The sequence below is a fragment of the Mus musculus genome, chromosome 1 (genome assembly GCF_000001635.26).
Source record: "Mus musculus strain C57BL/6J chromosome 1, GRCm38.p6 C57BL/6J".
Classification (NCBI taxonomy): domain Eukaryota; kingdom Metazoa; phylum Chordata; class Mammalia; order Rodentia; family Muridae; genus Mus; species Mus musculus.
Genome location: NC_000067.6, coordinates 165637463 through 165663452, shown reverse-complemented (window position 1 = coordinate 165663452; position 25990 = coordinate 165637463). Strand labels below are relative to the sequence as shown.

Here is a 25990-nt window from a genome sequence, read left to right as displayed (position 1 = left end):
TGTAACAGGAAAGAGCTGCAAGCATCACAGTTTCAGGCCTTGACGTTGCCACAAGGGTGGCTTCACCTCCGGTACAGGAAAGAGTCTCTCTTAATACTTCCTGCGTCTTTCACTGTGGAGGCTAGCTCTCCCTTAAGCCTCCTTAAGGGATCAGTCAAGTACCAGAGCCATTTTTCAGTCCCCAAGTCTAAGGGTGGTAGAGGAGGTGTAGAAGGGTCCTTGGGGAGAGAAGCCATGTCCTCAGAGGCAGAGAGCTACAGTGCTGGAGAAGTTCATGGCCTCTCCATAGCCTTTGTAAAGGCTGGCCATTGTTCTGCATCACTGGAAGAAACCCAGAGCACACAGGAGGCCTCCTGCCTCTCGGATATAAATAGCCAGTGCTGCCGACTAATGAAGGCTCTGGTGTTATAGATCATAGCCAGTAATAGAGCCCCAGCCTTCATGCTGCCCAGTCTTATTTATCTAATTGTAGCTGTTAGAGTAGCTGCTGCAGGCCCCAACCCAGCAGCCCGGGAACCTTCGCTGTGGTCACGGTCACGGTCCTGCCAGAAACCAATTTGCATGTTGTCTTCAGGCCGCAGAGGCCAAGCCCAAAATAGAGCAAACAAGCCAAACAGCTCAGTTCCCAAGTCCCACCTTAGCCCCTCTTCTTCCCTTCCCTTCTTTTCTGGGACCAGCATCCTCATAAAAGGCACGGAGTACCCCTGTGAACTTGGGACATTTTATCCCCTACAAAGTGAAACGTTTGATGTAGATGAATGGTTTTCGAGCCTTTTGTCAGCCCCAGGGCTCACAAGCAGAAGTGCATCAAAAAGCAAAGAACCCGGGCCAGCAAGAGGGCCCAGCAGGTGAAGGTGCTTACGTGCCATCAAGTCCATTCATTGGCCTGAATCCGAGTTCTGTCTTTAGTAACCACATGGTAAAAGGAAAGAACCCACTCTCAAAGGGTGTTCTCTGACCTCTACACGCATGCAGTGACACACGTGCAACACACACATACACACACACACAATAAACAAACAAATTAATACTAGATAAGTGTGATTAAAGAGCAGTAAACTTGGTACTTAGATATGGCTCAGTGGTTAAGAGCACTGGCTGCTGTTTCAGAGGACCTGGGTTCTGTTACTCCAGTGCCAAGGAATCTGATGTCTTCGTTTAACCTCTCTGGACATCGGTGCACAGAGTTACATGCAGGCAAAGCACCTGTACACATAAGGTTTTTTTTTTCAGCCAAAATAAATTCTGAAACATTTAAAGGGCCGAGAAGTCACAGCTACCCCCCCGTTGAGTAGGTGCGGAGTCCTGGGTCCACCTGCTCTGGGAATAACTTCCCCTCCACTGAACAAGGGTAGTCTTGTGAGGTGAGAAATCCCAGGGGCTGAGTTTAAGAAACTCTGTGTTTTTGTTGGGTCCCCACCAGTGCTGTCATCATGGTGCTGTGACTTCATGGGGTTCCCAGACAAAGCTATGACCAGCAACTTCTCTTTACTGAGGGTCAACTTCTCCTAGCAGCTCTTCCCTGCTGAGCTTGGCACCTCTGCTGTGGTATAATGGGCTGTGGCTGCGGCCATCTGAGCTGTCCCCTGATAACCTAGGCTTGCCCCAAGAGGACTCATTGCTCCACACTAATACCTTATTTGTAAAATGAGAACGAGAACATCAGTGGAGGGGGCGGGGGATGCAGAAGCGATGCTCATGGGAACGAAAACAGATGCAGTGGGTCGGGTTTGTAGTGACTAGAGTATACAACTTCATTTCAGGGACTTTATGAGAATAGAAATTTAGAGCTTTCCTTGAAAAGTTAAACTCGAGGAATGGCCAAGGGATAGAATGGTTTTAGATTGAAAATCCATTCTGGAGTGAGATGCTGTGTGTTCATGACAACATTGCCCCCAGGGTTAGTCACTTTCTTTTTGCCTTGAAATTTACAGAGTAGGGCATCACGAACCACAACAGTGATGCCAGCACTTCGGAGGATTGCTAATTCAAGACCAGACTGGTCTACATAGCAAGCTCCAGGCCAGGATGTCACAATGAGACCTCTGTCAGAAAGAGGGTGCAGTTCACCTGCCTGGCAGGACTAAATGGAGGTGTTACAAGCCTTTGTAGTGTGTGCAGCCTACAGGAGCACCTACATCCCACAGGCACAGACGTTGCTCACACATGGGGGTGGGTAGGATGGCTGGGACTCCTATATATTCTGTGTCTGAGATGTGGAGTCAGCCCCAGAATTTCACCTACAGACTACAGGCAAAATGACAAGTTACCTTACCTGGGAAAACCAAATGACAGGGTGTTGAAAGGACATGAACACCACTCCATCCAAAACTATCAGATCAACAACTTATATCATAATACATTATTGGGATGGTATAGCAATACACATAAACATAAAAATGTATGAACACCACGTTGGTTCATCTCCACTGACTGACTTAGTCCCACCACTGGCCTGATGCCTGTGATTAAATTATCAACTAAATGTTGCCATCTGCTGTCCATGGTGTGAATTACATTGGCAGTTGTACGGGGCTTCATTCTGTTTTGTAGTCAAATCAGTACAGGGTCCGCAGTCCGACATCTGCTAGGTCTCTAGTACTGAAATTATATCACCTAAAGTGAACTTTGGTAGCAAAATTTTTGCTGTAGTTTCTAAAGCTGAAACTTCCAAAACACCATTCCCTTGTGAAGACCAGAAATTAAGAACCTCCCAGTTGGGACAGGAGGATCTTGACACTCACTAGAAACAAAAGGGTCCATGACTGACTGCCTCAGCAAAGTGTCTGACGAGGGAGACTCACAGCGATAATGGCAACCCAGAGCTTGAAGGGAAGGCCTCAGCATCCTTTGCCTTAGCCACCACATCCTGACAGGACAGGCATCCATCTGCCCACCAAAAGCAGAGTCAGAAGGAGGCAGGTCTCTGAGTCCCAGTCATCCACTGCCCCACTGCAGCATACTCTCCCTCGACACTGGGAGTCGACACCAGCTGAGTCGGTCTCTCTTCTTCTACAACTATAATATAACCAGATGTCTCAGAACATTACCCAGAGATCAGCAGTACTTCTCTTCTTATGGTTTCCATACACTCATATATGGAGACAGGGGTGGGTTGGAGTGGCCCAAACTATTGGAGAAACCCCTCCCGTGCTTGGCCTTGTCTATCAACCTGAAAGGCGTTTTCCGTTTCTTCACCCTCCCTTAATCATTACGTGGCTGCTGTCCTTCTTGCATTGTAGTGGGAATTTAGAATAAAACCAGGCACCAATCTGGAATTATACATATTTATAAATATGTAATCTGGAAGCAGGAATGATTCCTGGTGTGCACTGATCACAAAAGTAATTAGCAGAGTATACATAGTAGAGAGAGCAGCCTCTGACTGTTAGTTATGGGAAGAAACTAAATCACCTTCATCCTCATATAACTAACACAATCCGTGGTGGGATTGGTAGATACTTAACACACACATCGGCCTGTTTATATGAATATTCAGTGTTGGGGGAAATTCTGGCATATGAACCACGCTGTTGGTGGAATTTTCCAAAGTATTAATCCAATGGAGGGGCTTTAATAATACCTCTGCCTGATTTCATTCCCAGCCTGTGATTTATTGCTTTGTTTGTGACCAGAGAGTGGATGGCCATTTTGCCTTTGGTCTGTGAAATTCCCTCCAATTGTTAAGTTGCCTCGCAGAAGGCCATGAGGTGAAGGCCTTGATCCCCACAGACGTAGTTTTTCCTCCTAATGACAATGAAGTCATTCTTCCTGGGATGGGAGGTTTCCTGTGATATGAATGTCTGCCCCGACTTCTCAGCTCAAACTCGTGGTCTTCCTTGTGATGAGGTGAGGGGGTGGGAACAGCAGGCCTGTCTCCTCTAGGCCTGAGGTAAGTGGTACGGCACCAAAGCGGTGATGGCTTAATAGCCCACCCTCTCTTCTCCCTCCTCCCTCCGCCCTCCTCCCTCTAGCTCACTTGGTCATTTTGGTCTGTTTGTCCTGTAGAAATCACCATCCGGCGCCAGCCACCCACCTAAAATCAAGGTGAAGAGCTCACCCCTGATCGAGAAGCTTCAGGTATGTGCAGAACACATCCTGCTTCCCACACACTCCCGTGACATGACATGACGTGACGTGACGTGACGTGACATGTATGGTGCTGCCCCTTCCTTCCTGTTATCACATGGTACTTAAAAACAAAAACACAAACAAAAAGTATGGCCTGGGCTTAACAGTGCTGTTTCTCAGCTTGTGAGTTTTCTATACATCCAGTTCTGTCCTTCAGAGATTCTCAAGGCCATCAGTCTTGCCTGGGGGCGGGGTGGGGGGATATTGTGATTTGGGGTATTTATTAACCAAGCAATGCATGAGAGTAACCAGAAATCATCTATAGAAGATTGTGGAGGTCGGACTAAAAGTTGGGACAAATAGAGGACCAGAAATGGTATTTAGATTTGCTAAAGCTCATACGGCAGCTATTAAGAGAAAGATCCTGTATTTGGAGTTGGGTATGTGGGATTTTCTGGTGCTCCATCTGCCTCTCTTGCCTAGTCCCCTCTCTGGGAGGTCCTCCGTCTGACCCGCCCAGTTATATCAGAAAGATTCTATTGTGTGGGATTGGAACTACAGAGAGCAGAAGCAAGATGTGTGCCCCTAGAGGGCGCTAAAACTCTGTGGCCTGGTGATGTCGAGTGCTTGCTTAGTGTGCAGATAGGCCAATTCAGTTCAAAGTTCTATTCCTAGCACCTCAAAAATCAGCATGGTGGAACAAGCCTGTGATCCCAGCACCCTAAAGGTAGCAAAGGAGGCTCAGAAGTTCAGGGTCATTCTAGGCTAATTAGTGAGTTGAAGGCCAACCTGAGCTCCGTGACACCCTGTCTGGGCTGTTCGCACGTAATCCCTCCATAACCTTCCTGCTCTAACATCTGTAAGGTTGATTTGGGGCCTGCCACCTGTTCCCCAGCCAAATCTGTAGATTTCTTAGGCTTTAGTTACCTTTGAGTAACTCTCCCTTTGGTCTTCGGTGTCCCTTTATATCCATGTTCATCTGGTGTCACCTGTATCGTGGTGACTGGAGGGCAGACACCCTGTAGACTGCCGTGTCCATCAGTGTGCTGTCTCTAAAGACAGAACTCTCCCTGGAGGCTCGAGAGACAAGGAGGCCTGCCATGAGCCTCAGGTGATTTAAGCCACCTTCCTGATGTGCCAGGAGACCAACACTGACCGTGTAGAGTCTCTGCAGAGGCAATAGCTGCACATGGCAGATACTATGAGCAGCAAATGCTCCTGGCTAATGGGGGGATGACATGGGTGCCAGATACTGCAAGAGCCTGAGAGGTGTTGGGTGGTGGCGACACTCCTCTGTTGTCACCACTACCACCATCATCATCATCAGTTAGGGTCTCACTATGGAGCCCCAGCTGGCCTAGACTTCCCAGACTGACCTCAAACCCATGGAGATCTGCCTGCCTCTGCCTTCTGAGTGCTGGGATTAAAGGCTTGCAGCACTATGCCAGGCCAGGGCAGTTCCATTCTTGTTGGGCGTGTCTAATAGTGAATCCACTTCATCCTGATCTGAGCATCCAAGGTGTCGGGTAGGCCATGCTTCTGGAACAGCCACAATGTAAGTGACAGCGGATGATTGGTTGGGGACATGAACACAAGCTTGCTGATAGCTACCCTCAACCAGCTGTGAAGCCAGTGAACAAACACAGCAGAAGCCCTCATCTTCTCCCCTTTCTTGGCAGGCCAACTTAGCCTTTGACCCGGCAGCTCTTCTGCCTGGGGCTTCACCCAAAAGTCCCGGACTCAAGGCCATCGTATCACCATTTCACAGTCCCCCTTCCACACCCAGTAGCCCCGGCATCCGATCCCACCCAAGTGAGGCAGAAGAGGTGCCTGTGAGCTTTGACCAGCCCCCGGAAGGAACTCACCTGCCCTCTTACAATAAGGTAAGTTACTGCTCGCTTGGACTGTGGTGTGCTGAGGAAACTTTTAAGTGTTCAAACTTTCGACTATTGTAAAAAAGACATCACCTACAGGGTTTGGGGGCCATCATCACAGAACATGAAGCTCACTATTGGTCAGCTGTTAGCTGCAGGGGTCTGCTGTCTCACAATGCCAGCTGCAGGGATGCGCTTGAAAGGAAATAAAACTTGAGACATGTTATTCATGTAATTTATGTCAAATAGCCCAAAGAGTTGTTTGTGAGCTTTGAAACCTGGGGCTAAGAACATAGCAGAACAGGCCAGGACATGCCCGGGCAGGCCCGTCATTACATGTCCTGACTGGCCTAGTGCCTCCCTATCTCCCGCCCTTCTGACAGTCTGTTGATGTTTAAATGGACCAATCATGTAAAACCTCGCCAATTCCTCCCCCAGCCCCACCCCTTTTCTATAAAAACCCCTAGCTTCCAAGCCTCGGGGTCGAAACCACTGTCTCCTGCGTGAGATACGTTTCGAACCGGAGCTCCGCCATTATGGCTCCACCATGTGGTCAACACCTCTGTCTCCTGTGGGAGATATGTGTCAGCCCGGAGCTCTGTCATTAAACTACCTCATGCTTTTACATCAAGATGGTCGTCTGTTCGTGATTCTTGGGTGCTCCGAACAGAAATTGAGTGGGGGTTTCCCCACTAGGTTCTTTCACGCTCTCTCCAAGCTCACTCTCCTTGTCTTTCACACGGGTCCTAAGGACCCAAACTCAGACGCTCACTCTTCCTCTGCAAACGCTTTGCTCACTGAACTGCCTCCGCACATTGTTAACACAAGCAAAGCATTGCCATCTTCCTGAGACAAAAATCTGCAGCTCACCAAGTCATTCTACAAACCTCCAATGAGATTCTCAACCTTCCTAAGACTGCGACCCTTTAAGACAGTTTCTCATGGTGTGGTGACCATAAATTATTTTGTTGCTACTTTATAACTATAAATTTGCTACTGTTAGGAATCATAAGGTAAATATCGGCTATGTGATCCCTGTGGGGGTCGTGACTCAGAGGTTGAGAACCACTGCTCTAGATTCTGATTTGTAATGAACAGCAAAGAACTTTACACCCTCCTAGGAAATTAAAGGAGCCTGTAGTGTTTTGTTTTTTTTCCCAGAATACATAGCCCTCCACCTGGCCTTTTAAATTTTTTTTATATTTTTTTATTAGGTATTTTCCTCATTTACATTTCCAATGCTATCCCAAAAGTCCCCCATACCCTCCCCCCCACTCCCCTACCCATCCACTCCCACTTTTTGGCCCTGGCGTTCCCCTGTACTGGGGCATATAAAGTTTGCAAGTCCAATGGGCCTCTCTTTCCGTTGATGGCCAACTAGGCCATCTTTTGATACATATGCAGCTAGAGTCAAGAGCTCCGGGGTACCTTTTTAATTTTTAAGATAATGTTCCTTCATATCTTCTTCCAGGTGCGGACTAGAGGCTCAATAAAAAGACGTCCTCCCTCGCGGCGATTCCGAAGGTCTCAGTCGGACTGTGGGGATTTTAGAGATTACAGGGCTGTGGAGCCATCTCAGGAAAACGGTGCCAGGGAAGAGAATGGGGATGACGTGTTTGCTAGCAAGAGCAAGGACCCCGGGTCCCCTCAACTCAACCAGGAGGCTATGGCAGACGGGGTGGAGGGAACTCCGTGGTCTGCAGAAAAGCCACGGAGAAGGAACACGTGTAACAGCACAGAGAAGCCAGAGGAGCTGGTCAGGACCCCAGAGGAGGCGAATGCTGGAGAGAAGGTTGGACAGAATCCAGACACAGCTAGTCAGGGTCATCCAGAGGTCCAGGCGCCATCGCAAACCGGCAGCCCAGAGGCTGAGAATGGGTGCGGAAGCCCACGGGAAGAGACAACCCCGGGAGAGCATACAGACACTGGGAAGGCCACTGAAGGGACAGCCTCTGAGGAGAGGGTAGCAGATGAAGATAGGCTCGGACAGAAAAGCCCAGACGCAAATATGCCTGAGGAGGAGGGAGTGGTCAGGGAGAAAGCCCCACAAACCTCTTCTGGAAAAGCAGAAGGTACTACTATCGCAGAGCCGGATACAAAGCAAAAGGAGGAGGCGCCTCTGGAGCCAAGCTGTAGCCCAGGGGCTGACCATGCTGCGGGAGAGATCACCAGTGAGATCCAGAATGAGAAAGCAGTCTCCATGGTAGGTGGCCCTGATGGTTTATGCTGTATCAGGACCAGAGCTGCCCCTATCAGCTCTGTATGCAGAAGCAAAGTCAACAGCGCCCTCTACCCACCACCCACCGCCACTCCCCACCCAGTGCTGACTGAGGAGAGACTGCCCTGTCTCTGTTGTGTTCTGGTCTGCTTCTAGCTGACTGGGTCAGCTTCTGGGTATGCATGCAGTGAGCCAGGATTGGCCATATCTCAGTGACTAACGTTGGCAATGTGAACTGAAGGGGAACAGGGTGCTGCTGCTGTTGGGGTCCTGAAGAGAAAGAGTCTGTGTGTAGAGAGAAGGGTAGGACATCAGGGACACTTCCAAGCCCAGGAGGAGGCTCTGCGTGATATCCACCCAGACCCAAGCAATGTCTCAGGTTGCCTCTGACTAGGGAGGTGGAACACTTCCTGGCCTTCTGTCTTAACTGCTCGCTACCTGTCTGTTTCAACTAGCTCCCAGAAATTCCCCTTAAATTCACCTGTCTGCCTTAGGAGAATCCTGGGGATGCCTTGGAAGTTCTGCAAGGACAACTCAGTGCCCTCCCCAGCCTGTTCCTGACAATTTCCTTGGCCTTGTCATCTTTATGTTCTCCTTTCCCGTGTTGGTAGGTCACTCAGCCACTATGTGCGTCCTACTACAGTAGCCTCTTGTCTGCCTTCCTCCCATCCTTGATAGGGTTCATTCTTTACACAGTAACCAAAGGGTGGGTAGACTGGTGGGTAGTTGGCTGGCTGGGTCTACTCTTGGCAAAATGTCTCACCTCTCTTATTAGGGTTTCCAGACACATTGCCACAGGCTTAGTGGCTTAAAACAATACCAATGAGCTGGGTGCGCAGCGCCTGCCTGTCGTCCCAGCACTCAATGTGAAATGGAAGGTCAATGTAAATTCAAGGCTAGCCTGGGCTACTAGTGAGTCCAAACAAAAAGGCATAGTGAGCCCGTGAAAAAGTTGAAGACCCTGCCTATAAATAAATACATAAATAAGCACATAAGTATAAATATAAATAAATAGATAATAGATAGATAGATAGATAGATAGATAGATACATAGATAGATAGATAGATAGATAGATAGATAGATAGATACATAGATAGATAGATAGATAGATAGATAGATAGATAGATAGATAGATAGATAGATAAAGGAAATGTACTTTCTCACAGTCCTGAACATCAGAATTAGGACTCCAAAGTTAAGCTGTTGATAACCTGAGCCCCTCCAGAGGGCTAAAGGAAAACCTGTCTGTGTTCTGTTAGTTGCTGTCTGCACCTCTGTGATCTTCCCTTGACCTCCCCTCCCCCAGCTTCTGGTCGGGGATCATAAACGTTTGGCAGTCAGTTGCTTGAGGATGCCTCCTCCGATCTTTGTCACCATCTCTGTGTGACCTCTGCTGTATCTGTGTCTCAGATTTCCTCCTCTCTTCTCTCTTATAAGCCACCTGTCCTCAGATGCAGGATGCGCCTTAAAGCCATGTGACCTCTTCTTGAAATCCTGCACCACATCTGTTGCACTCTGCTTTTCAAATAAGATCTTGGTGAAGGACACACACTCTCTTCCCTGGCCCTCCCCGGAGCTGGGCTCTGGCCATCTGCTGTCTGCTTCCTGCAACACACCAGATTCCTTCCTCACTCAGAGCTTCCTGCCTTTCCAGCCCCTCCCAGTGAGAACGCTCTTCTTTCTGATTCTCCTGTGACTACTTCCATCCAGCCTATCCTTCAGGTCTCAGGTGACAGCGACCTCTTCCCTAAAGCCTGCCTTGTGACATCTCAGGCAAAGGAATCTGCTCCCACCCCCCAGTTATTCTCTCCCATAATTCCACTGCATCATTCTCCTGGGGTTTTTGATGTTTGTTTAGATTTATTTATTTCATTTTATGTGTATGCATGTTTTGCTTGCGTATGTGTGTATGTGTAGTATACGCATGCGTAGTTCCTTTGCGCATGCGTAGTGCCTTTGGCGGCCAAAGAGGGCGTCGGAACCTCTAGAACCGGAGTTAGGGATGGTTGTGAGCCACAGTGCGGAAACCAAACCCAGTGACCCTAACCACTGAACAATCTCTCCAACTCCTCCCCTGCTTATTTCTATTGTCTCTTGTGCTATTCCTCTACTATAATCCCAAAACTTACAGTAGAATCTGGACTATGGTAGGTCTTTAAAAATACGTGTAGAGAGAATGAGTGGTTTTTAATCACCTCATTAGTTTCCTGAGACAAGGTCTTAGTTTATAGCTCAGGGTGTCCTAGAGCTCACTGTTAGTCCAAGAGGCCTTGAACTCAAGGAAATCCTTCTGCCTTAGCCTCTTGGGTACTGGGATGGGTGTGTGCCACTATGTCATCTGAGTGGATGGATTTTTAAAAGGGAGTGAGAACCCCTTGGCCTAATGTAAATGGCTCATAATGGTAGAACAGCAGGAACAGGAGGGGCTGCCTGGCTCTGAGGCTCCCCGCAGGCCTCATGGCCTACTAGCATACAAAGGAAATCCTTTTCCAACTGAGCCGTCCTTGAATTAGGGTTAGTCACTAGGTTTAGAATCTTCTGGAACCTGGAAATTCCACTAAATCCCCAGAAGATTACACCAAATTCCCAAACCTTTAGTCCTCTTGGAATCCAAGGAATGCTCCACCAGTGACCCCCCAGGCCATTTCCTGGGCTGGGAGGTTCCTGCCTTTTTGACAGCATCTCCTGGTCCTCAGGGGTCAGAGTCTCCTGGGCTGCTGAGTTGGCAGGACTTTGTTGTTTCAGGAGAGTCTTAGGTAAAGGGTGGCTTCCCAAAGAAAATCCAGGCAAGTGCTATGGGGCAGGCTCTCTGGTCCTCTCTCCTGTTTTATACTCTGTATTCCTAACCTAGAGAACCCTGGCCAGGGGACAAAACACCTCAACCGTACTCTCCCCGCAAATAGCAGCTCAGACAGAGAAAGAAGAGCTTCACAATCCCTGTTACCCCACCTCCTACCCCCACCCCCTACGCCCCACTCCCCCCACAGCCCTAACACACCCCCCCAACCCCCACTCACCACTGAGAGGCAAAACTTTTATACTATTTAGCCCACCCTCCTGGTTTTAGAAAGGAAGGCATGTAGGTCTGGAGATTGTCCAAGGACACCGAGCTCCAACAGTGCTAACCTATTAGGCCCCTGTTCATCAGAGTACAGTTTAAGGAGCACCTCTGCCGGGGTGAATTATCTGTCTAATCTGTGAGGGCTTCTGCTTCCTATCTTCTTTGGTCCCTCTCCAGCCTGATCCAAGATTAAAGTCAGAATGCCTCAGACTCTAGGGCAAAAGGATTCCCCAGAGGCAGAATCTTGGCACATCCCTAGGGACCCAAGCCTATCCTGGGTCTTTCCAGAATACCTGGCTGGCAGAAACAGGCAGTAAACAGTAGTAAGTGGTTTCCCATTCCCAATCTAATGCCCATTTTGGGCTTTGATTGATGGAAATCAATTGATCAAATAAATGAATTCCAGTTGAATTCATTCAAGTCAGCACTGATTAGACATCTTTATGGATGCGGGACAGACTGGGGGTTCAAAGTAGGGGTCATAGGACTTGGGACTCTGTTGATAAGGAAACACTTGCCAGGTGCCGTGACACACACATAATCCCAGCACTTGGTAGGTTGAGGCAGGCAGAAGAGAGGTTCCAGGCCATCCTCAGTCACATAGCCTGCTGAAGGCCAGCCAGGGTTACAGGAGCACACATCCACAAAAGGCAATAGGGATGTCTTCAATTCATCCCACGCTTTAATGTGCCAACCCTAAATATGGGTGGCCTCCCTTACTGCCTAACTTGATTGCTTCTCCTAGTCAGTTTTTCTTTCTCTGTTGGCTGATGTTTTTTTCTTCCACAGCAGGAGATACACATCCTGAGAGCCTGTGTAACTCTGAGAGCCTGTGTTTATCTGAGAGTTCGTTCCCCTGTCTGGGCTTACTGCTTCCTCTTTCTTTCCCTCAGGAAATGCGGTCACTAAATCTTGCCATTGGGGCCCCTTATCCCTTCTGGTTCATACGGGGGCCCCCTCCCTACACTCCACCCACACCCCATCCACACAACTGTCCTTTCCCAAGATCTCTTTCTTTTCTCCCTTCCTTGGCCAACTGCCATGCCAGCTCTGGGCAACTCCGTCTTCCTGGTGTCTGTAATCACAGCTCACTCCCTCTGAATCCCTGGTCCTCAGATCCACCCTATTGATAATCATCAAATTTCTCCTCCTTGCATCCCACTTTGCTAGCCACTGAGCTACCCCACAAACGTGATACTGCTTAGAAGTAACTCAGTTCACACTTCTGGGTTTAGGCTCCCTGGACCCAGCTATGACTATTGCCTGGGGGCCCTCTCACCATGCCTCCATCGTCTCCTTCCTGAGCATCCATGACAACCCCAGCCAAAACCACTACAAACTCAAGAACTTGCTTGTGTCCAGTCTCATCCACTAGGACGGACCACATCACAAGCCCTGAGCACATTTGTAAATGTGTTTACTTATCATCTAAACAAATAAACAAACACAGAAGGACCCAACAGTGCCATTTTTGATGAGCATTGGACAAACAGCTCCTTTGTTGTGATTTCTGTCTACGTGTACAGTCTACTACTTCTTATTTGCAGTGCTGGGGACCAAACCCAGACCTCAGGCATGCATGGCCAGGTCTCTACCTCTGCATCACAAAAGACAGTCTTTTCTTTCATCCTCTCTCTGTTGCCAAAAATCTTGACTAGTAATTCAAGAAGAATGACGTTGAATGGAAAGAGAAGGGCGAAGCTAGGCTTCAAAGAAGGAGGGTGTTTAGTAGCCGGAGTCTGAAGCTCTGGTCCCTGGGATGGAGTCCCAACTGGACCACTTGCTAGTTGTGTAACCCAGGAAAGTCATTTCTGTCTCTGTACCATAATTGTTTCAACTGTAACATAGAGTTAATACAACCACCTAACTCCCATGGGCGAGGTGAAGATTAAATGGTGTGTGAATAAGTACATCGGGAATATTGTCTGCTGGCTCACTCCTACCTCATGAATTTTTTCCTTGTCTCTCACTCTGAAGGAGCTCTGCTGAACGCTGTGTCTTTCTTCCCCGTTCACAGGATGACATCCCCATCGAGGATACCCGAATGTGATGAAGGGCTCAGGGTACCAGTGATGGGGCCACTGGAGACATCTCCTTGGAAACAGCAGCAGTAACAGCAGCAGCAGCAGTGCATGAAGCCACTGCAGAAGCAGAATACACCGAGCATCTGGAGACAGCCCAGGATGCAGGGTGGATGGTCCCCCGTAGGCTACACCAACCGTCTCCTCACTGGAGATGAGAGCTGAGGACAGTAGAGTTTTATCAACTTGAGTTTGTGTCACCTGACGCACGACTCAAAGTTAAATATATTTAAAGCAATTTGGTGTGGTGTCTGCTCCACGACCTTCCTGTTGATCCCCAAGTCTTCCTGCAGCCAACCTCCCAACTAGGCTCTTGTTGAACTTGTGTAAAGTTACGGCCTTTTTCTATCGTTCTAATGTTTTTATGGTTCTCAGACGTAACTTACAACTAATTTTAGGTAGATAAAGAAGGTAGTCTTGTGGAGAATAAGATTCCCTAAGTTACCGAGACCTGAAAACATACCAAAGCCCTCACGACGACCGTTCTGCTTGCTCCAGATGGGAATCAGCTGACCAGTTTCAAAAACTCAAAGAGATATTTATTAAAACATTTAAAGTCGTGTTCCTGCCTGCTCCAAGGACAGGAACTTTTCCCTGTCCCACACAGCCTGGCTGATGAGAACAAGGGGAGGTGATTGATCCATCTCATCCCATCCAAAGGAGAGGCAGGATTCATCCCCTCCACCCCTCAAGGTGCCACCATATGCCTGCCTTGCTCTGAGCATGGGTTGTACTCTCCTGGAAGGTTACACTTGAACAGGAAACTGGCCGGCCTCTGGGAGGGACGTTCAGTGTCCGCAGTACAGCTTACCTTCTGAGAGCGTCTCTCTTCGCTTCTCTATGAAGTTTTGTTTGTTTGCTTTTGTTTTTGTTTTTTCAAATCTCACCATGTAGACTTATATGTAGCCCAGGCTGGTTTTGAATTAGTGATCCCCCTGCCTCTGCCTCTAGATTGTGGGTATGCATCACTGTGCCTGGTTCTCAGTAAGCATTTCTCAACTCCAAGTTCTTCTCCCAGACTCAGGAGGCATGAGTTAGGGTCTCCAGCCTGTTTTCATCAGGAACTCCTGCTCAGTATCCTGTCCGGGGATAAAACAGGGTTTGCAGGAATATGGGTCGGTCTGATATCCATTCCTCTGATCACCCTCCCCTCCATGAACTCCTGCTGAAGAAATGTTAACATAAATAAATGATGAATCTTCCGGGTTGGTTCTTATTCTGAATTCAGTAGCTCTGTGTCTCAGGGTGCAGACCTGTATTCTAAAAGGGATGGTTTTCCTGTTAGTTCATTAGATCACACCAACTCTGCCTTCAGAAAACACTCTCACAGACAAAAGAGCCAATGTCACAGGTGGTACCACAATTTCTCATCCGAGTTAAAGGTTTCCTGATTCCAAGATAGTTTTAATATGTGAGACATGTTATTTTTCAAAACAAATTTTAAAGTGGTTTCTAAGTTGTCACAGACTTTTGAGCTGGTCAAGACTGACAATGTCATACACATTATAAGCTTTGAATTTTAACAAAATTCAGGAGAAAGTATATGTCTGACATTTTTTTAATCTGGGTATTGTCTACCTACTTACTTGTCTGTCACCAGAGATGTCCACCCCCTGAGGACCACGCGGTTTTATATGTGCATCTCAGTGGATTGTTTCCACACTCACAGGACTGCTTGGTGGACATGAGGCATGGCAACTGTGAATAACTTATGATTGTGTGTGGTGGGAAAGGTGTACAGCAGGAAGGGCAGGCTTAGACATAGAGGAGACTGTTCTCCTAAAGATTCTGAGCATGTTGTAGCAGACAAGAAGGGAGCAGCTTTGAAATGTAGTGACACTGTGACACCACAGGGACATGCCTGGTGATGTCAAAGGTACCTTTGTCCATTCCCCAATCCTAGCTCCTGTTACTTACGTTATTTGTTCTAGTTTATGAAAATAGCCCACTCTATTCCCGGGGGCTCTTCAGTCCCAAGAGTCCTCTTGGCAGGGTGTTCCAACAGGGCAGATGCTTTCCTGTCCTCCCCTGGCAATGTTTGCTCCCCTTTCTGAAGCAACCAAGACCAAGTGCTGCACTTCTATGGTAGATAGGGAGGACTCCACATTTGGGGGTTGTTGAGACAGGGTCTGTCTACAGTTCTGGCTGTCCTGGAGAATACTTTATAGATCAGGCGGGCCTCAAAACTCATAGAGATCCCCCTGCCTCTGCCTCTGCCTCTGAGTGCTGGGACCAAAGGCATGCAGCACTGTGCCTAGGGATGATATTTGGCTTTAAAGATCACCTGCAGCTAAGCTTGGTGACTCACGCCTGTAATCCCTTTACTAGGGAGACCGAGGCAGGAAGGTCTCAAAGACTTTGAGGACAGGATGTATGCACAAAGCTGGTCTGTGTCTTGAGTGACAGGTTTTCAGAACCAGGCAGGGAAGATCTTATTTTGTTTGGATTTCTTTAAGGGTTTGAAAGAAAACAGATTCTCCCGTAGCGATGAGTTGAAGAGTAGGGCATGCTTTCATGGCCTTTCAAGTTCAGCTTGAATTCCATACTGCATCCTTCCTCCAGGAAGTGGGGAGGTGGGAAGAGACCTCCCAGATTTAGAGACTGCGTGTTCCTTTCTGTTGCTGTGTTAAAACATCCTGAGCAAAAGCAGCTCGGGGAGGAAAGGATTTGTTTAGCTTGCACTTCCAGTTCACAGTCCGTCACTGAAGGAAGCCAGGGCAGGAACTCTGGTAGGAACTGATGCATCACAGAGGGATGCTCTTTACTGGCTTGTTCTTCCTGGCTTGCTCAGCGAGCTTTCTTTGAAGGCGCAGGTCCACCTGCCTAGGGATGGCACCGCCCACAGTGGACTGGACTCTCCCACATCAATCACAAATCAAGACGACTTCTCACAGTCATAGGTGAAAGTGGACTGGGCAATTCTTTAATTGAAGTTCTTTCTTCTCAAGGTGGTCCTTAGTTGTGTCAGGTTGAAAATAAAACATTAAGTTGACAAAATTACAATCACATAGATCAACTTCATATAGAATTAGTTAATGGGTGCCTTAGTGTTTCTATTGCTGTGATGAAACACCATGACCAAAGCATCTTGGGCAGAAAAGCATTTATTTGGCTTACACTTCTATTATCATTGGTCATCATTGAACGAAGTCAGGACAGAAACTCAAACAGGGCAGGAAACTGATGCAGAGACCATGAAGGAGGGCTCCGCCCTTCCACATCATCACTAATTAAGAAAATATCCCGGGGCTGGAGCCCTGGCAGTAGTTAAGAGCATTGGCTGCTCTTCCAGAGGTTCTGAAGTCAATTGCCAGCAAGCACATGTTGGCTCACAACCATCTGTATTAGGATTCTATGCCTTCTTCTGGTGTGTCTGAAGACAGTGACCGTATACTCATATACATAAAATAAATAAATACATCTTTAAGAAAGAAAGAGAGCGGGGCAGTGATGGCACACGTCTTTAATCCCAGCACTTGGGAGGCAGAGGTAGGGGGATTTCTGAGTTCGAGGCCAGCCTGGTCTACAGAGTGAGTTCCAGGACAGCAAGGGCTACACAGAGAAACCCTGTCTCGAAAAAAACCAAAAAATAAAATAAAATAAAATAAAATAGAGACAGAAAGAAAGAATGAATGAAAGAAAAAAAGCACCCTACAGCTGGATATTACGGAAGTGTTTTCTCTCAGAAGTTTCTTCCTGTGAGATGACTCTATCACTGGGCAACCATAAGAAGCCACAGGGGCTGATGGTTGCCCTTTATGCACTGTTGCATAGAGATCTCCCCCAACAAAGCCAGCCATGCTGGTTTGGGCCTGGGCTCTGTCAGCCAGGTAGTGGTTGAATACACATCAAGTGAAAAGTTATACATGATTAGAAGACAGCATTGTTTTCCGGTTAGGTCTTTTAGATTAAACAAAAGTTTAATGTCATGATGGGCTGGGAATGTGGCTCAGTTAGCACAGTGTTTGCCCAGAACAGCAGGATTGCTTTGAGTTCAAGGCAAGCCTGGTTACTTGTTGAGTTTGAGGCCAGGCTAAGCTAAATAATGAGACTGTTTAAAAAACAAAACAAAATAACGATGACAACACAAGCAAAATAGATGAAATCTAAGGCCCCACTTGTCACCTCACATCTGTCGATTTTTGAGCTCCGTCTCAAGAAAAGCCAGGTACACAGTCTTGGAGCTGAAGAGCAGCTCTGACTTTCCGTTTCCGGGGTCCGCGGGTGATTAACGACTCCAGCTCTTCATGACATATTTTACATAGAAACTCGAAGAAACTACTGGAAAGGAGGCATCCTATATAGCCAGTGCCACCGTTGCCACTGCTCCTGAGCTAAAGCATGAGCGGGTCGGGGCTGGGGGACGGCTCACCGGGGAACAGTTCGTGCTGCCAAATTCAGCAAGCTGAGTTCAGCCCCCTGGACCCACTCGGTGGAGGGAGACACCTGAGCTCCACGTGTTGTCCTCTGACCCCTACACATGTACCAAGGCTCACGTGCGTGCATGCGTGTGTGCCTGTGTGTGTGTGTGTGTGTAAATGTAATCAAAACATTTTGTAAATGAATGGAATTAACTACCCTTTAACAAGCATTCAAAAACAAGATTCTAGAATGAACTTATGGTTATTAGTGAAAGATTATTACTAAGATTTGGAAACTCATCCCCCTCCAAGAAAACGATGGCTTTTTTCTTCAGGGACTAGGATCCCTGGCAGTAACCAAGACTGTTTTGAGTATCCAAGGAAGCCATGGAGCTGGGTGGCCTTAGGCACTTCCACATCAAGGCTGGCTTGACCTCCTAGGCATGGAGGAGCTGTCTTACTGATGAGAACCTCTGGAAGCATATGGTGGAAAGTCTGCTCTGCGATGCCTCTAGCGGCATCCCTATCCATTCTTGAACAGACATACTGAAATACGTGGTTTTACAAGCCCTGCCTTCTTTGTAGCTTAAAATCATAACTTATCTTGGAGCTGAAGAGATGGCTCTGTGGCTAAGTGTGCTTACAGCTCTTATAGAGGACTCAAGTTTGGTTCCAGCACCCACACGGTGGCTCACAACCTTCTGGCTTTTATGAGCACTGTGCACATAGGGTGCACATACAAACATAAAACTAAGAAGTTTTTAAAAAATATATTGCTTATCTTAATTTTACTCAGTGTATGTTCATTTTGTTCTGAAACAGACTCTTCCAGGATCCCAGGCTGGCCTCCAACTCAGTACCTTGAACTTCTAATCCTCCTGTCTGCAGTTCCTGAGTGCTAGGATACAGGCATGCATCAGCACCCCTGGTTTATAAGGTGCTGAGCATCAAATCCAGCGCTTTATACAGACTCACCAGCACTCTGCCAGCTGAGCTACATCCCTAGCCTGACTCTTAAAAAAAAAAAAAAAAAAGCCTGGAAGAAGAGGAGGAGGAAGAAAAGGAAGAGGAGGAAGAAGAGGAAGAAGAGGAGGAGGAAGAAGAGAAAAAAGACTGCAGGATCCCCAGTGGGAAGCACAGACACCCACTGAACGGCAGTTCTTTCGTAACCCAGGTCATCCCTCTGTCTCCTTCCTGGGGTAATGACCTTCTATCTATAACTGAATAGACGACATGGCAAATTTGAGAGTCATCTAAAACCAAGTGGGGAAATCACTGCTGAAAGCGAGAGAGCAGCTTTTCTCTTTTATAGTGTTACAAATGCTCCTGCTATGCAGAACAGATATCAGAGGCTTAAATTGGATGGTGTTGGCCAAAAGAATATACGAGGTGCCTAAGGACTATCTGGAAAATCACGTGTCAATTCCAGGCAGGCTCAACTACAGGACTGCAGGAGTATGTGAAGGCTTTTCAACACTTTACCAAAATAGGTGCTTTAATCGGAAATGAATAAACAATATTTGCAACTTTAGAGAGTGGAAAAGAAAACTAGACACATCAATCTCTTTATGCTTAGGATAAGCACTTTGGGAGACCGAAAGCCAATGCTAGTTATGCTGGGAGTAGCTGGATTAACGGGAGAATCCCTATAGATGTGTATTAACAGTGCAGGACATGGGCACCCCCCCTCTCCCCAAATGAAGCCAGTTTTTAATGCCAGGATGATGGTGATTCTTTTTCATTGGTGCACTGGGACACCCCAGTTTTCTAAAGAAACTATGTATCTTGAATGAAGCAGGGTCTTGACCACAGTGGAGAATGCTAGTTACGCAATGAAAGTACCAGAAGCAAGGATTCCAAAACCCACACGGGCAGAACTATTTCCAGTTAAAACAGAAATGACTAATGGTGAACAGGGCGTTTCTAACAAGACTCACTAGGATATTTTCTTGAGAGACCGGTTTGTAAGACTGTTATTATTTCAATGTGACTTTTTTTTTTTCAAGACAGGATCTCAGTGTGTAGCCTTGGCTGCCCTGAAATTCACGCAGATCCACCTGCTCTGCCTCTGTGATGGTAACATGCTTGTCATTATGGCTTTTACACAGAAATAGTCCCAGGTGCACTTTCTTTAGGTTTGCATACAAGATGTACGTAAGTTTACCAAATGGGTCACTTAATATTATTCATGACCATTTTCATATGTATCTATTTTGTTTGTTGAGCCTTAGTAGAGCAGTAGCCAGCAAAATGATTTATTTGCTGATCGACCTTTGTTGTTTATCGGTGTCAACATGCTTCAGACTTGCACTTCCTGACCTGTTTCAATAAACTTTGTGTGTGGATTTTGGAGTAATAATTAAAATAATTAATAATAATAATAATAAATAGTTAGTTTTGAAACAGGAGCTCATATAGCCCAGGTTGGCCTTAAATATAGGGACTTGAGATACAGAGAAGTTTGGTAGCATGGGGGGGTGGGGGGGATGGAGGAGGAGGAGCCGAGAGGCTGGCACGAGCCAATGAGAGGACAAACACGCCAGCTGGACTCTCTGAGAAGTCGGACCAGGATACAGGACAAAGGACATATGCACTGAATCCATGGTAGCCTGAGGATGGAAGAAAGGATTTGAAAACGCGGAATGGCTACAATCCTACCCTAATGCATTAAGCATGGTGAGGCGTGAAGGTTGGTAGGAGAGAGCAGGGACTAAGGCTAGCCCAGTTTCGACGCCTGGCTGGGGACAGAGACCAGCCTCAGACCCTGGAGTAAGGAGTACTGCTGGGCCGGACAGTAGGACCTAAGGCTCAGATTTGCCGGAGGGAGATCTGCCTCACTGCCATTGTGCCCCCACTCCCCCACCCCACCCCAGTCCGTCTCCCCGCTCCAGCCCCTATGGTCCTCCTTCCAGGAGCGCGGGGGTCCTTCCGGGAACTCCACAAGGTCTCTGGACCTCTGTCCCTTCCATTGCACAAGGGGACAACAGGAGTGGTTCAGGGACTGAGCATCAAATGGCTTCAGTACAAACTGCTTACTTAATAAGTTGGAATTTCGGGGAAGATCACTGCTCCTAGTACCCCAAGATTTCGTCCCCTGAGCAAGGCTGCGGCGCGTTCCCTTCCCTCGCCGCGCTCCGGGCCTCAGGCACTGATTCTCTTCCGGCCTGATCCCTTCCAAGCCGGTTCCCGGCGGTGGCCGAGGACCGGATGCCCGTCGGCGAACCCAGCTCGGTTCCGCTGTGAGCGGGCGGCACCCGCAATCCGGCTCCAGAGCCGTCCTCTGGGCAAAGGCGCGTCCTCCCGGCCTTCTTCGGCCCGGCGGGAAGGGGTTCCGGGCCCCAGAGCCTCGGAACCAAAAGAACTGTTCGCGCGAGATGGTTTCCGGACCAGGTCAGCCCCGCGGAAGCCTTAAGGGAGGCCCTGAGAGCGTCGTCACCGAGAGCGGCTCGTTGGTCTAGGGGTATGATTCTCGCTTCGGGTGCGAGAGGTCCCGGGTTCAAATCCCGGACGAGCCCTGGTTTTACTTTTTTTTTTCTTTTCGTGAAAAAAATTTACATATTGAAAATTAAAGTTGTTTCATTTTTCTCACGCATCTCATCCAAAGATCCCAGTGAAACTATTCTGAACTCGGCTGTCCATCTATTTTATTTTCAAAAGCTAAGGACCAGCTGACCTCCGTGTGGGTCAGCAGGGCAGGGCACTGAAACACACTCCCAATGAAGAAACCTGGGAGACCCGGACGGACGCTCACACACGTGGCATGAGTGTCGGGGATTGGCACTGCGACGTTCCAGGATCCCTGGAAGCCGCAGCCCCGCTTCACGACGGAGAAGCCCAGGCACGGTGGTTTAAACCCGGCTGCAAACTACCAAGCTCCCCGGTCCCTACACTCGCGCTTCGATCGGATTAAGCGAGGCAAAGGACGTGACTGGAAAACTTTTATGCTTCCACGTTATTCCTTTTATTGTTACTTTAGTGTAAAGTGTGCTTGGTGTTTTTGTTGTTTGATTTTCAGGAACAATTTTAGGTTTCTGTGCATTAACGTATCAACCAAAAAAAAAGAAAAATTAAAAAGCTACAGGGCTCGTCCGGGATTTGAACCCGGGACCTCTCGCACCCTAAGCGAGAATCATACCCCTAGACCAACGAGCCGATGTGTAGCTGGTTCTCCTGTCATCATAAAGGTCTATTGAAATTCTTAGCTGGCGCCCCCGTGTGATCATTCATATATAGTACCGTTTATTTTCTTTGGTTTATATGTTACAATTTTAATTTTCCCTTTTCTCTGTTTTATTCTTTGACAATTAAGTGAGCCAGAAAGCGCAACGATATCATTACTAGTTTAATGCTGACCTATTATCTTGAAAACCTGAAATCTGTTTTTGTGGCTAATAAGCTATGTGTGACAACATTCCCTGGGCAAATGCCAGTTACTGGGTTTTCAATGTTGCACTATTTCACACTTGGCGGGTTCGATGAAATCGTCCATTCCTTGGCATGACATATTTTAAAGCACTCCTCTTCAAATCCCCACCTGTCCGTAAAGCTGTTCAGGTTTTTGGTAAATTCCAAACTCCAAATTTCATGGGCATGGAGGAATCCTTTGACATACTAAAGCCGATACTTTACTAGAGTATAGTCTCACTATACAATCTTCAGTAGTCTGGAACTCACTATGTAGACCAGGCTGGACACAACTCACAGAACCCCACCGAATTCTGCCTCGCAATGGCTGTGATTTTTATATTTTTAATTTAATTTATTTAAAAGCATTCATCAAACCGGGCCTGAGTTGCAACACTTGACTCCCATAATTTCTTGGGGGGCGAAATACCCAATACCAAACTTAAATCTATTGTTTAAGTGGCAACTAATTGTGTAGTTGTGGTCTGATTGCCCATGATCCTTAGCAATGAAGAAGTCACAGCCTGTGGTTTCTTCAGCAGTTCACACTGTTTGCTAAAATTGAAACAATATGAAGAAGAGCCTGGCTCCTTGGTTCTGTATTTAAAAAAAAAAAAAGTCATAGCTTCTTAACTATATTAAGTCTTTAAACATTTCTCTTTGATGCTTATGATAGACATTTAGGATAATATTCAGTAATTCTAAGTGACTACAATTTGTCCCAAATTCCTTATCAATATACACTTTGGTACTCTGAGGAAGCATAATTGAGAATCACCATCCTACCAAATAGCTAAAGGGGTAGGAAATAACAGGCAGTGGGCTATCCTCAACAGACTCAGTCATGTCCTGTCCTTGGCGTCCAACAGTGCACCTTGCTCATTCAGCCAGCAAGCATTTGGCACACAGTGGTTCCTCACCCTGATTGTCAAAAAATTTCCCCCTAGGGTTTGACACTAGAAAAATTACAGCACTGGGATTCTAGCATGCAGGCTCCGCCCTTTGTTTTATTTGAAACTGTCCTAACTTGAGTCTTTAATTCTTAGGGCTCCAGGCAGGAACTCTGAGAATACTCTTTAAAATATTAATGAGTTCTGGATGCCAGGATAGTTTATTCATGAAAATCTAACTGGGAGAAAAAAAAATGTGCCCCGACACCAAAGAAACCTCTACTTCCTAAAGGAAGAAGCGGTTATTACTAAAACAACGTAATCCCTTAGTATTTACAAACTAAAAGTCTATGCTGTCCATTTCTTCTTGAATTCACCAGAGCTAGCAGTTAGCATCTTCTCCCCATCCAGGGCAGCCCGCTGGAACTTAGAACATCCTCAGACCTTTGCAGCCACACTGGCCTTGTTCTCCTGCACACTGCTATTACAAGTGTGAGCCACCATGGCCAGCTAAGGAGTTTTGTCCTTTTCTCTCTACATTCCAGATACTAGACCATCTCATTTATCTATCGTAGCAGTGACGGACGAGACTGATGATAGAAAGATTCATAGTAGCGGATGCCTTCTGGTGGAAAAGCTTCCTGTCTTGGTAGAAGGAATGTGATGCGTCCGTGCTGGTTTGCGCTCGTCAATTTGACAGAAACCAGAGTCACCTAAAAAGAGGGAACCTCAGTTGAGGAATTGCCTCCATCAGATTGGCTTGTGGGCACGTCTGCGAGGCTTGACCTTATTAATGATCGCTCTGAGGAGGCCCAGCCCCCTTTGAGCAGTGTCACCCCTAGGCACGTGGTCCTGGGTGGTAGAAGAAAACAGATGTGAATGAGCCGTGAGGAGCAAGCCCTTCAGCAGTATTCCTCCATGGTCGCTGGCTCTGTTCCTGCCTCCAGGTTCCATGAGTTCTTGCCTTGGCTTCCCTCAATAGACGGTAGGCTTTTGGTCATGGTATCTATCATAGCAATATAAAACCAACCAGGGCGGCCTGTAGTCCAGTCCTGGGGCACTTCCTTCCTTAGGATGAAGTCCTTGTGAAACAGGATGTGGATGGTTTTAGTGTTCAGGGAGTCTGAAGCTGGAGGGACATTTTATCCCAGCCACACGGAGCGCTATGCCTAGAGGCATATCCATCAGGAGCAGGATAGAAAGAGGGAGAACTGTGAGGCTGTGGAAAGAAAACAGAGCTTAATCCAGATTCTGAAGCGAGAATCCCAATATGTTTTCTAGGGAGGTTATCAACTAAAGGTACTTTAAAAATATATATATATATACGTATATATTCTGGAGAGATAAGCTCACAACCAAAATCAAAATTATGTCTATAATAGTTCTTGTATATATGATATTCTTCCTTAAAATTGCAGTGAACCAGGCTTATGGCCTGAACATGACCTTGGGCAGGCCCTCATTTCTCTACCATTTGATAGAATCTTGCAAATAAGGCTGTTAACTCTACAACATCGTTGTCCCTGTTTGGTTTGGTTTGGTTTGGTTATAAAATTGTGGGGACGACAGCAACGATGATGATGATAGCAACGATGATGATGACAACAACGATGACAACGGTGGCGGCGGCGGTGGTGATGGTGATGGAGTGTGTGTATGTACACATTTGTGGATCCTTGGTCCCATCTGTCCTGAAGCTGGAGTCATAAGCTGTCTCCAGTGGGTACTAAGAATCAAATTTGGACTGCATCTCTCCAGCTCCTAATTTAATTTACAATAAGATACCCCAACTTCCTGTGTCTCAGTAATTTATCTGTTTGCCATGTCAATCATAATTCCGTCAGAAGCAGGAACTGCCCTGTGGTCTCATTTATTAACCTCTTTAGCAAGGGCCTTTGATGGTTTAGCAGGTAAGGGTGCTGGCCCCGGAGCCTGACAGTGTGTCCTGAACTCACAAGGTAGCAGAGAAACAACTCCCTTAGACTTGTCCTCTGACTCCCACCTGTGTGCCGCTCCCTACACACGCAAATAAATGCATGTAACTTATTTAGAAAGCTAACTTATTTACAATCTTTGGGAGACAATGGCTTCAGAAACTCACCTGAATCCTATCTGTAGCTGTCTGAAAGGCAATGGAAGAGTGGCCGGCTCTTTGAGAAACACACACATCTGTCTTCCTGAGTGTCTCTTCCTCATAACTTAGTGCTTAAAAATCTACGTTCGGATGTCTTTTCACGAACTCCAGCTCCTATTCGTTCAGGCTCATCTTCAAATTCTTTGCTGTGGTGAAGCCAGGGTACTGTTTTACCTAAATGAGGTTCCTAAAAACTAAAGGACCTTTAATCCCAGCACTTGGGAGGCAGAAGCAGGTGGATTTCTGAGTTCGAGGCCAGCCTGGTCTACAGAGTGAGTTCCAGGACAGCCAGGGCTACACAGAGAAACCCTGTCTCGAAAAAAAAAAAAGAAAAGAAAAGAAAAGAAAAAGAAAACTAAAGGAAAGTTCCCAGGCTGCAGTGGGTAATGGCATACAGCTGGACCTCTGTCCCTGCCCCTATCTTATCTCCTTGTTTCCTTTAATAATTACTACCCCCTCCCCAGGACCTTATTACCTCAATTCTCATTTTCTGTCTCTAGGTTCAGAAAAAACTAAAACCTCAATTTCCAGACTTTCAAATCTTTCTAGCAAAAATATCTCTTCTAGATCAGAGATATTTTACTAAGGCATTCTTTTCTACAGGACTGTTAATGAAACTAATTTTGCTCAGGCAAACCTTTTTCAGGGTGGCCCAGGGTCTTAGTTACCTTACTGTGAAGAGATGCCATGACCAAGGCAACTTAGCGTGGGCTTTTGAAGCCTCAAAGCCCACCCCCAGTGGCACTTCTCCTCCAGTAAGGCCACGCCTTTTAATCCTTCTCAAGCAATTTGGCTAAGTATTCAAACACATGAGCCATTTTCATTCAAACCATCACACCTTGGATCCATAATTTTTTAAAAAGTTACATTTATTTATTTATTTATTTATTTAGTG

The 25990-nt window shown here is 47.0% G+C and overlaps 1 protein-coding gene, 2 non-coding genes and 1 pseudogene across 9 annotated transcripts in view; 3 read left to right on the top strand and 1 right to left on the bottom strand.

The window, feature by feature from the left end:
• Positions 1-14508, top strand: part of Rcsd1 (RCSD domain containing 1) — a 61119-nt gene extending 46611 nt beyond the window's left edge. For all 7 annotated transcript variants that reach the window (XM_006496784.1, XM_006496781.1, XM_011238794.1 and 4 more), the window contains 4 exons: positions 4009-4080; positions 5751-5954; positions 7417-8148; positions 13243-14508. In XM_006496784.1, coding sequence (XP_006496847.1) covers positions 4009-4080; positions 5751-5954; positions 7417-8148; positions 13243-13275 — 1041 coding nt within the window. In that variant the 3' untranslated portion in view covers positions 13276-14508. The remainder of the gene's footprint in view (positions 1-4008; positions 4081-5750; positions 5955-7416; positions 8149-13242) is intronic.
• Gm18407 (predicted gene, 18407) lies at positions 18748-19580 on the top strand (annotated as a pseudogene).
• On the top strand, positions 21111-21182 carry n-TPcgg2. The gene has a single exon. It is a non-coding gene; the product is annotated as a tRNA-Pro (tRNA).
• A 565-nt stretch (positions 21183-21747) lies between these two features.
• On the bottom strand, positions 21748-21819 carry n-TPagg2. Its single transcript has one exon. It is a non-coding gene; the product is annotated as a tRNA-Pro (tRNA).
• Positions 21820-25990: the final 4171 nt, after the last annotated feature.